Below are 12819 nucleotides of genomic sequence, written 5' to 3' on the forward strand. Positions count from 1 at the left end.
ATCAACATTTCCATATTTATGTGGCAAAGCTATAAGGCAAGCCTATATTTCTTTCTGATGAAATTTTAAAGACTAGCAGACTCACTCAGATTCTGAAATATAGTTTTGTTTTCATGTTGATTCACCTTTAGACATACCTACACATATGTATAAATAAGTACATAAAATATAAGCTTTCTTGCATATATTCCAGTGACAATGCCAGTGATAATATGTTTGCTTTAAGGTAATTATTAGTGAACACGTAAGATATATAGCTCAGGATCCCTACTCTACAATTGTGAATGGAGGGTTTTGTGTCACTATGTATGGGTTTTCTCCAAAGGAAATATGGGGGACTGGAGAGATGGTTAAGAGCACTGGCTATGCTTGCAGAGGAACTGGGTTTGGTTCCCAGCACCAACATGGAAGCTAACAACCATCTGTAACTAGTTCCAGGGGATCTGTCACCCTCTTCTGACTTCTGCGGGCATTGCATGACATGGGTACACTTACATACATGCAGACAATACCCTTATACACAGAAAAAAATAAAAATAATTTAAAAATTAATATGGGCATATTGTTTCCAAATTTGTATTATATTTCATTTTTATCTATGCTTATTGCCTTTAATTTTCACAAAAGATAAGCTTTTTATAATCAAGGATGAGAATCACTGTTTTAATTTGGTATTTTAAAAAATGGGAATAATATAAAATTTGTAATGTAGAAAAAATAGAAGCCATTTTATTAACGCCTTTTGTGATGGTTACAGGCTTTTATGATGCAGTTTTCTTGGGACATTAATTTAACATTCACTCTTCTCCACATTTTACTTTGTTCATTTAACTGTTACTGTTACTGTTTGTCTAAGTAACCATAGTCTTTATAACTATCCTTTTTAATGGCAACCTGGTACTTCTTTGTAAATACAAGCCATAATTAAAAAATCATGTGTAATCAATTTTTAATTGTACACTCTCCTGTTATTATTCAGAATTTTCAATAGAAAGCAAATTTAACTATCAGGATTGCTGTAAGATCTAGATTTGCCTATAGCTCATGTCAATGCATAGAATGAATAGAACAATTTTCTCTTTTTTGCATATTCTATTCTATTGCTTGTTTGTTAGAGCCAATGATGGTACCCCACATCAAGCAAATGATGTATTTTATAAATTGCCTAAGAATTTGTCAGGGTTTTGCATCAGCTGTCATAGCTATGCCCAAGTGAAGGCACTGAATAGCTAGTAGCTTCTATATAATGGCTGCTATATGCTAATGATAAAACATGCTACTTTGATCTAACCCTTCTTCCACCTCAAAACTGCCCATCTCTCCTCCTTCCTTGCTCTAGCAATTGTGTTAGGATTTTCTTAAAAGAGTACCTCCCTTTCTACTGTAGTTGTGGTTGTCTTTGGACATGCTTCAGTCTCCTCCACCCTTGATCTGTGTCACAAGAATAGCTCTCCTGTTGTTCTTGCTCTCCTGACCACTGACCCTCTACTCCATCGATATCCGACAAATACTGTGATACCTTCTTTTGTTTTCACCTGTGATTTGTGCAGAAGGCAATGATGTCAGGAAACGTAAAGGTGTTAAAGATGTTTACTCTCTCGTTTTTCTTCCACCAGTGGGATGGAGTAGGACCTCTTCCAGACTGTGCCGAACCACCAAAAGGGATCCAGATGCTGTGGCACCCATCCATAGTCAAACCCTACCTCACACTGCTCTCTGAGTGCTCAAACCCAGACACGCTGGAAGGGGCAGCAGGCGCCCTGCAGAACTTGGCTGCAGGGAGCTGGAAGGTATGGCTAGTTCATTACAATACAAAAGAAATCTGGAATTATGAGCAAGCCTTAAAAATGATGCAAGTATAGCTTTGAGAAATGCAGTCCTAATAAATATCTTAAGACAGAGGAAAACCAATTATATTGAGCTATCGGATTTAGAATTCCCTTAAAATTTTTTTTCTTGCGTTCTCCATGGTCCCTGAATCTTCTGTCCCTGTCCTTGTGCACGTAAAGGGATAGATGCAAGGATAGCCATTAAATACACTGTAAAATGTTGTCATTCTCCCTGGATAGCTGACCTGCTTGTCTTTTCGGAATTATTGTGATATGTTAATGGTTTATAAAATTCGTGTGAGCACTTAGAGTAAGGTACCAATTCCAAGCCCTTTAAGAAAAGAGCCCCTGGGATTTTAAAGTTAGAAATGTTTGAGGAAGAATCATGCAATTAGTTATGTTTGGCAACAGTCTAAAGCAAATGTGTGACTTTAACGATGGAAGAAAGGATGCCTTTTTCTCCAAGATGTTTTAAACTGATACTGTTCCTGATTGATTCTTATAGGAAATTATCATGACCTTCATTTTGGTTATACAGAGAAGAGATTCACCTTCTGAAAGAATTCTTCATTTCAGTCACTAATAGTTATATGCACCAATCTGCCTTGTCCAATAAAGAAGTATGACCACTGAGAAAAATGCAGGTGTATAGGAGAAATGCCAAGAAAGGAGCCAGAACATTTTTAGTATTGCCATCGTGTTCCATCCATTTAATACCAGAGCCTGAATTTGGGATGTACATAAGTTGCTCTTTTCATTGACATTCATTGTCTTCAACATGATGCTCATGTTGACACCTGGGTACAGATCCCTTTCTGAAGCTCAGAGCCAGGGTTGCACACACCCCTGCCTCAGCATTATTGTGCAGCTGCACACCCCTCTGCTTCTGCCTCTCAGTGGCTGCTTTGCTTCCTTCCTCTCCACTTTCGTTTCTGTTGCTGCCTTCTGGGCTGCAGCACCTCTCCTCCGCTATGACACCTCAGCTGCCTGGGCCTGGCCAGGTGAGCTGAGTGCTGATGTGTGGGGGAGCTTACCTCTTCTCTTGAAGGCCTTAGGGATGAACATACCTGGTCCTTTCACTTCTGCCACTAGTGTTTAGACCTAAAGAATTCAGGTTGAGGGCTAGAGAGATGGCTTAGTCACTAAGAGCACTGGCTACTTTTGCAGAGGACCCAGGTTCAATTCCCAGCATCCACTTGGCAGCTAACAACCATCTGTAATTCCAGTTCCAGGGGATATGATGCCCTCTTCTGACCTCCCCAGGCATTGCACAGCATGAGTGCACCTACCTACATGCCAGCAATCTACTCCCACACATAAAACAAAAATAATAAATAGAATACTTTTAAAAACTCAGATTGGGCTGGACTGGTGGTGAATACGTCTCTTGTTTTCAACCAGAGACTGGGAGAAAAGTTTTTTAAAAAGGCAAGCCCACCCTGGGCAGAAGGGCAGAAGGAGATAATGAAAAGCACTTCTTTGAGCTAGTCCTTAGCTAGCTCTAAACTTGCACAGTCTTAGAAGCTTTGGCTCAAATCACAGTTCAAACCTAGGCTGGCCCCACCATTTCTGAGAATGAGGAGCCTGGGCAAATTTCAGCACATCCTGTGTGTCACAGGAGCCCTCCTAAAACAGAGAAGATTGAGCTGCCTCACACAATAGCAGATAGATTTATCAGGACACTGGATGCAGAGATGGTAGCATATGCTATAGCTCAAGGAGTTTTTCATCTATAAAACCACGATGCACACAGTGACAGTCCCATCCAGCTTCCTGCCTCACCGTGGAAACCAGACAAGCATGGGAAGTGGCTCCAGGCTGGATATAACTTGGACAAGCATGGGAAGTGGCTCCAGGCATGACCTGAGGCACAAAGATCTAGATGGTGGCAAACCATGTATACGATCTTAAGATAAGATTCTAAGTCAATTATTTTACTTGTCAATATTTTCTTTTTATCACTTTTCATGTTCCTTAAGAAATCCTTAGGTCCTTATCATGACAATTTAAAATGGAGACATGTTTTTGGGCATTAGAAGATTTTGAATGTGAGATTTTAACTCATTTCTGTATTCCATATGTTCTGAAGGTTAAGGGGAGATATGTAAAGACCCAAATCAAACTTCTAGGGTTCTAAAAGTAATGTCTAAAATTAAAGCTACAGAATGGAATTGATAGATTAAATATGGCAAAAGGAAAAAAGAATCATTGAGTTTGAAGACCGTTATGAAACTATTCAAAATGAAAGCACAGGGAAAAGAAAAACAATGTGGATGCATCTGTGAGCATCAAGTACCTTGATGTGTATGTGTAATCATTTCCCAAACAAGAGAAGAAGCCAAGAAAGAAGAGAACAAAGAAAATGGTCAAAGAAATGATGACTGAACTTTTTACACATTTAATGAAAACCATAAATTTTTATACCTAAGCAATTCAAGAAACCCCAAGCATGGGAAACATGAAGAAACTATACAAAGACATTGTAATCAAATCACTCAAAAATCATAATAAAAATAAAATCTTAAAAGCGGCCAGAGGAAAGAGACTTGTTATGTACAAAGCCCAGCACTGTGTCCAAACCTCAGTTCACGATCAGCATCATTACTCATTCATTCACTCATGCTGTGAGGCCTTGCTGAGCTACTGACTGCTCTCTGGAAGGGAGACTGGCCCATGAGGCCTTGAAGAACCAAATCCACAGCCCACTTTGCTCTTTGTACTCCGCTGGCTGGCCTATACCTAGATAAGCAGAAAGGCTTAAGCAACGGCACTGGACTCAAGCAGAATCTATGCATAGGCCATGTCTATAAGCATCTGTCAGTTATGATTCTTAGGGTTCAGTAAGAAGTTTGCAGTACACGTTACACACCAGGCCATTCTCAGAGGGTCGCATCTTATGATGCTTTATTTGATTCTTTGATTCTGATAGCCACATATTTTTTATTGATCAATCGATCGCTTGATCGATCGATTGATTTGTGTGTGTACATGCCTGCACTCATGCACATAGGCATACATGTGCCACAGCATGTGTGTGGAAGCTAAAGGACAACTTTCAGGAGTTGGTTCTCTCCTGTACCATATAGGTCCCAAGTATCAAACTCAGGTCTCCAGGCTTGGTAGCAAGCACCATTACTCACAGAGCTGTCTCACCAGCCCATGACATACTTTTATACAGTATCAAACTGATAGAAAGGAATCATGAGAAAACCATTTTATCTGAAACATCTGGGCTCAGTGGTGCTCAGCAGGCTGCAGATTTAAGTAATGCTGCCTAGCTCTGCAATACCGGCACTGTTGAACATTCTGTGTACAGTACCAGGCTCTGCTTTGAGGTAGCTCAGTCAGCAGGGAGAGACATGTCTCAGAACTCACATAAGAGTGAGAAGAGGATAGATTTTAAATTTTTTGCTATTTATATGTTTTCAAATTCTCTTCCACTTTGGATCGTACAATGTCAAGAATTAAGGAAGCACACAGTCAGCCCCAGTACTTTCTTGCAAAAACATTGTGCTGTTTCCAGCACATGAGCCTTATATTAGTTCAGCACCATCCTCTTTGTGGTGATATTTATCCCACATGTCCACAGGACATTTATTTACCAATATTTTTTCTGTTATTAATAAAGTACAGACTATTAAAAAGGAGGTAGAAGGGCATAAAAGAGCTGAGCTCAACATCACAGAGAGCTGGACAAAGGTTAGACCACTGGATTTTTCAAGTGTACATTAGACTAAGGACACAAATTAGAAAATGCAGTGGTCCCCCTTAGTAGGCACAAAGATGCACCATAAGAAATACAAATAGCTGTCCTGATGGCCAAGAGAGAAGATAGAAAAGCTAGAAAGTACATGTAAGGATGAAAGTGATAGAACCATCAAACCATTCTCTGTCTTGCCAGTCCATAGCTTCTAAAACCTGATAGTCATAATGGTCCTCTGCCTTCAAGAAAATTTCTAGTTATCATTGGTCACTTCAGAAGATAGAAATGACTTTAGAAAGATTTCAACCCCAAAGGCCAAAGCAGAGTTTTGAGTTTTAAACACTGCTCCCAAATAATTCTAGACCAATGGGGCAGTTCCCTGTCAAAGGAATGGACTGGTAAGGAATATTTCTGTGTAGTTACAAATATCCACACTTACAGAAGAGCCGTATTGTCATATAAATGTGTACACATTATCCTTACCTATTCTATACTTTATTAATTTATTATATGGAGATGGACAATTCTTAGAGAAGATTATCAAACCAAACACTGATATATTATAGTCTCAAAGAGATTAAGAATGACTTGTATAGAAGCAAGTAGAAAAATCTTTACTTTAAAAAGACAATTTGAGAACTTGGGAGATGACTCAGTCTGTAAAGTGCTTGCTGTGTAAGCATGTGAACCTGAGTTCAATTTCCAGCACCCGTGTAAAAAGCCACATAAATGTTGGCATGCACATGTAATCCCAGTGATAGGGAGATAAAGACAGGAGGAGCCCTGGGGTGTGCAGTTTAGTCAGTCTATCCATATCGATGAGGTTCTGGTTCAATGAAAGCTCCTGTCTCAAATCACAAAATAAGGTGGAGAGTGATTGAGGAAGATACCCAAGTTCAACTTTGGCCTCTTCGTGCATGCACACACACAGGCACATGCTCCTGCACTCATACACATGAACACATATAGATACAGCATATACGCACAAAGACTTTTTTTTAAAATCATGAATAACTAAGATAATGACAGGGTGTACAGATGCACTGTCCCACAGTGTTGCCCTCTGAAAACCAGAACTCTAAAAATGTGTTTTTATAGCAACTGCCAGAATTTAATGGTATTTCATAGTACTTAACTTTTTATGACCCAACAACAGCAGAAATGTAGAAGTAAAACTCGAGAATTTTGCATGGAGAGAGCTCTTTATGGACCTCCTTGTCTGGTACAATAACTTCCCTTTATGGGAATAGCATGCTTACTCTTTGGCTGTGACAAATTGACTAGCAAACTCAAGCTTCCTAATGGCCCTAAACACTTTTTAAATTTTCAAGCATCCATTACTTGGTTTGTGAGCATCAGACAAACAGAACGGCACCATGACAGAAACAAATGTGATAAATGTTTCTTGTGGCCAGTATGGACTTCAGTGACATTTTTCTCATTTACAGTACAGTGATTTTGTTTGTTACAAAATATTAAAACAATTGAATATAGTAGTTTGGAGATTTCCAAATGTGAATGAATGCTCTTTCAACTCCCATTTGTAGATTATTCCTATTGTAATTGAGGTTATAAAAACCCAGGCTTTGAACTATAGAAATACGTGTGTACTGGCTATGAAGCCAAACTTTTAGGTATCTTTGTATAGTCACTTTCTATCTAAAATGTTTATATTCCCAAAAACTGTTATTTGCTCATTTGTTTAAAAAATAAGATAGAATAAAAATTTTCCTAGATAATAATCCATCCTATTTAATGAGCTACCATGATAGCAACATAGATTTAGTAGAAAAGGAAATAGAATCCCTGGCCATATGGCCCAACTGATTTTTTTTTAAAGTAAGACACCTGGAAAATTTGAGACCCATCCTTATAAAAAGAGGGGACAGCCTTGAGAGGGATGCTGAAATTAGCTTAGCAGTTACTGCATCATGTAAAAGAGAGCCACTGAAGATTAGTGGCGTATGAAAGACACAAGAATCATGATTTGAGATCTAAGACAAAGGGAATGATCTTTGTCCTAGTTATGGCATGAACCAAAGTGTATGTTTTAAAAGCAAAGAAACAGAGCTTTGAAAGGTTATGTTGAAAATGGAGCATGACGCATCATGCCTGACGGATGAGAACCTGGGTCAGAAAAAACACGGGCTGTCTGAGGGCTCTGCCCAAGTGGCTGACTGTGAGAGACAGTGCGCTCAGAGGAGATAAGGACCCACCTGAAACAGGACAAGAGGCCCAACTTAAGGCTCTGGAGGGGGCGGTGGAACAAGCCCGGCCCAAGTCATGGCACCAGTCACACATGGCTCAGCTTCTTCCCTGCGTGCACTGAGAAGAGTAACTGACATAAGTACTGCATCAGTTCTGCAAATGCCACACACATCCATCAACCGCAGAGATGACTCATGTTTGATAATCTGGTGATGGTTCATCTCTGTTACTGCAGGGTCTCAAATCCTAGGTCACAGAACTCCATTCTGAAGCTGTAGAAACAGCTGAACCAGAGCTACCAGATGGATTGACAAGGTCCTGTTTTACCTTCCTTCAAGAAACACAGCTACCAAAAATCTAAACAGTACAATTTTTCTAGCACCCTAAACACTAGTTAGTAAAAATCTAGAGCTCATAGGATGGCCACCAAAGACAAGAGGTTCAACTTTAGACATTGGAGATGCACAGAAGAGTCCTGTACAGCATTTAGTGGAGAACTATCAACACTTACATGTGAACACAATACCTAAGGCTGGGGAAGACTGCCTGAAATTACAAAATCCGGCTTCCACGTGGGGTGGGCATACCGTGTGTTTACATGTGCCATATGGGAACACTTCATAATTCACAGGCCGCCGGGTAGAGTACAATTGTAAAGTCATCTGTAAAGGAAATTTTCTGAGTCTTTTTGAGATGTGGACTGTGCGAAGAGCAGACATTGCCAGCCACCCTTGGCATCCATGTCAGGAATTCAGTATAAAAACATCAGTTGAATTGCTGGGACATTGATCAAAGTGGTGGACATGCCACCTCAGTCTCTATGTTCTGTCTTTTCCTTCCTGATAAACAACTGCCCTGAACCCCAGTCAAAGGTTCTAGCACCACATGCAGTAGCATGGGATTAAGGGATTAATTTTGCTTTAGAAAAGGCTCCCAAGAGAGCACGTAACTTCAGTCCCTAGAAGAACTTTTATGGACATGCTTAGACATCTCTGGCACAACTGGTGGTTGCAGTGGCTGTGATCTTTTTCTGCATGGCACTTTCAACAGAGAGAATGCTGTTCTTAAGTGATAAGCACTTGATGCCAAATCAGCCTGGCATTTTCTTTGATCAAATAAATGCTTTTTCAATCCCCCATTGTGGGCCATATCCTGTAAGACAACTGAAAGAAAAAAATGAGTATAACTTGGTCTCTCCCTTTACTACGGTAAAGATGTAGTGAGAAGCTCAGATGGCCACTGTCAATGCTGTGATAAGAGTGTGTAAAGGTCCAGGGGTCATTGTAACGGCACTTTTACATGAACACAGTAAAGGAGGAGGCACACTCATAGTGTCACTGGTTAAAACCTGAGGATAGAAGTCATTGGTTTAGAATTCCTTTTGGCACACTAGTGTACACAGGCTGTTAAGTGAATGCCAGCTGCTGTGACATCCAGACCACACTCAGGCAAGACAGAAGGCAGACATTACTTTCTCCTATAACATGCTGAAGGCCAGAGGTTAAAGGCTGGAATTCATTCATCCAGGCTGAGAGCTGCCATCTTCAACATGTGACTCCCTGTGCAACTCTCATCATCACCATTCACCAGGAAGCAAAGACAGACAAAACTCAATCCCTGGAAAGAAATGTTTCTCTGTGACGACTCACTCTCATGCCTCTGTTTCCCTGCTTAAAGTCTGAGCTCCACTCCAAGAAATGCTTCAGAAGGTTGTAACCCACCTAAAACGGGCCAGAATTTGTAGCAAGGCACTCTAAATCCAGACTCAAGAATGAAGTTCTCCCCTCTAATAAAACAGTTTACTAATATAGTCAATTTATACCACAGAACAAAACACTTTGCGAAGTCATTTCACTGGAGTCACCCTACCACATCGGGCTTCTACAGAAACCACGAGTTACGGTTACAAGATGGAAAGAAAGCCTCAGCGGCACAGCCCCTCCAGACTGCCCCCCCAAAACAAAGTTCAGATTTCCCCATCCACATCATCAAAAGGAAGGAATGTTCTGATAGCCCCTAAGTGAAATATATATATATGAAATCCAGCTCCCTTTATACACAAGAAACTAAATTTAGAAAGAAAAAAGATGAATTAAAGGAAAAATTTTCTGACATGATATCTACTAAGTGAAAATGAACAACTAACTGAATTACTTTTATTGTCTTATATTAAATTAAAAAATCACCAGATCTGCCTCGTCTGAACACAGTGGCCGAGAACCTTCCCTCTTCACCATATGCTACTGGGTTAGAGGTCAGCAATGCTATCAATCTCACCTTTTCAAGGATGTGTTTATAGAGTGATATCAAAGGGGAAAGTAGATATATCAGAATAAAAGCAGAGACTGCCCAGTCTCATGTCATGCAAGGCTTATCACCAGCAAAGGCTGCACTGAATTCCTCAGAAGGCATTTCTAAATAGTGATTGCCGTCTTGGGACTGACTGCCAATATTTGATAACAGTCACCATATGTTTTAGAAAGCTTCCTGTGTTCAGGAAGGTTCCTTTTTAAAGATAAGTCATTTTAATTGAGAATTGCTGGTCTTTAGGATGGCTTGAGAACTTGGGGACAGGTACACTCGTTCGATGCTTGATGAATGCTTCCTCTGGGGCACTTGGTGGGGCCTCACCTCGTCTCCTTGTTTGTACACAAAAGCACAAGATGCTTTTCCTCCTAGGAAACCCATTACCTAGACATTAGTATTTTCAGGAAATGTGTAGGATAAAATTCAGTCTTTGAAATAACCTAACCTATGCCTAAGGAAGAACAGATAGGAAAAAAGTAAACACAATAACTACCATTACCTTAGCCAACATTTGTTCATAAATTATTGCTGTGCTAATAAGGACAATTTTCCCCAATTCCCCTGACTAGAGAGCTCTGTTTACAAAATAAATATTAGAATTTTGAAGACAGAAATGTATAATCCTGAATCCTGTGTCCACTGCAGATTGACCACGTGGAGAGGGCCTCATGCTGACACTGGCCTTCTACCTCATAAATCCTGTAACAGCCACCACCACAGTTCTATTTCAACTGGAAAGAACCAGTAACTCAGATAATACTAATAACAACATGAGCCGTGTAACAAAACCCACATGGTTTCTGAATATTTTATATATTCTTTTTGTAATAAAACTTCCAGTAAAATAAGACTAAATAAATAGTTTGGCCTGTGGGATACTTTAATCTTTACTATTATGCTAATTAAATTCCAGGGTAAATAATATGGCATTATAAGTAAATTCAGAAGTAATTTTCAAAATCTCATGCAATTTATACCATAGCCCTTGTTATTTCTCATTTTATGGAATAAGACTTTAAGTACATTATGGCCTTGTGACACTAGAAGACACTAAAGTATTTCTGAAAGATTGGATTTATGGGGCTGATGAGGTGGCTCAGAGTGCTTGCCTTGCAAGTTTGAGGACTTGAGTTTGAGCCCCAGAAAACCCATGTTTAATAAAGACAAAAAATCTAGTCATATTGGCATATACTTATAATCCCAGCACTGTGGAGGTAGAGATAGGTGATCCCTGGATTTACTGATCAGCCAAGCCTTCCTAGTGAGCTCCAGGCCTGTGAGAGGCCCTGCATCAAAAAACAAACAAAAGCAAGATACACAGCACCTGAGGATGACATGAGCTTATTTTCTGGTCTCTACGTGTGTGTGTGTGTGTGTACACGTGTGAATCACACATAGAATCACACACATTAAATTATATTTGAAAGCATTAGATTTTAAAATAAAACATTTCTTTACCATGTCAAGAGAAAAAGTAAGGAAATGTCTAGTCTAGTAGTCCCAGTAGGAAAATGATTATTTAGCAGAAAATCATTTAATGACCTTACTTGTAAATCAACAGTACTTTTTCCTTTTTTTTTTTTTTTTTTTTGAGACAGGGTTTCCCTGTAGCCCCAGCTGGCCTGGAACTCATTCTTCAGACCAGGCTGGACTCGAACTCACAGAGCTCTGCCTGCCTCTGCCTCCCGAGTGCTGGGATTAAAGGAGTGCACCACCATGCCCGGCAAAATCAAGAATACTTTTTTAAAATATTTTTTATTATTTTTATTTTATGTGTATGCATGTATTGCCTGCATGTATGTAAGTGCACCCGTGTCATACAACACCTGTGGAGGACAGAAGAGGCTGTTGGATCCCCTGGAACTAGAGTTACTGACAGTTAGCTGCCATGTGGGTGCTGAGATCCAAACCCAGGTCTTCTACAGGAACAACTAATGTTCTTAACCGCTGAGCCACTCTCCAGCCCCATACTAAAACATTTTTATTATAACACAAAACTTAAAATAAAAAGAGGTCCTGAGTACCATATCAGAGGTTGGCAATCTCTTATGTAGCCCTGGCCGGCCTGAAACTCATTATGCAGATCAGGCTGGCCTGCATCTTACAGAGATTTATCTCCCTCTGCCTCCCAAGAGAGTGCTGGGATCAAAGGTGTGCACCACTGTCTGGCCCTCCTCCTCGTTTTTTTGAGACAGGTTCCCACTTTGTAAGCCAAGCTATCCTGAAACTCACTCTGTAGCCCAGGCTGATCACAAACTTGCAGTGATTCTCTTGCTTCTGCCTCCTGAGTACTGGGATTACAAGCATGCACCTCCATGTCCTGGCTGACAAAATTTTAAAGGAAACCGAGACACTGACATTTGTAGGGCATCACCTTCAAGGGAGTTCACAATGTCAAACTAGGTTGTACATATTCCTTCAAATGATGTCATATCTTTGTGAAGGTGGGTTTCCCAGGACTACAGTTAAAAATTAAGTATTGGGTAAAAATTAATTACAGACTATAAGGATGGCAGTTGTTTGCTCCAAAACAACAATGTTTTATTCTAATTTTATTTAAGAACATTGGAATTCGTTCCAAAATACAGTGTATTCACCAATGTATGGTCCTCAGGCAGTTTTTCTGTTCTGACTTCCAGTGGCATATGCATGTACTTCAGGCATGCTCACCAGATCAAATGCACTACAAGATTAGAGTAGCCCTATAACTGAAAACAGTAACCAAGAGATTTCTACTTATGTTTATTTTTTTCTATTTATTTATTTCTGAGA

The 12819-nt window shown here is 39.9% G+C and overlaps 1 protein-coding gene across 1 annotated transcript in view; it reads left to right on the forward strand.

The window, feature by feature from the left end:
• The window catches only part of Ctnnd2 (catenin delta 2), a 1011454-nt gene that overhangs the window by 887910 nt on the left and 110725 nt on the right, over positions 1 to 12819 (forward strand). The window contains 1 exon segment of the mRNA XM_017799239.2: positions 1617 to 1790. Coding sequence (XP_017654728.2) covers positions 1617 to 1790 — 174 coding nt within the window.

This window comes from Nannospalax galili, unplaced genomic scaffold, assembly GCF_000622305.1.
Source record: "Nannospalax galili isolate Female #2095 unplaced genomic scaffold, S.galili_v1.0 scaffold698, whole genome shotgun sequence".
NCBI classification, from domain to species: domain Eukaryota; kingdom Metazoa; phylum Chordata; class Mammalia; order Rodentia; family Spalacidae; genus Nannospalax; species Nannospalax galili.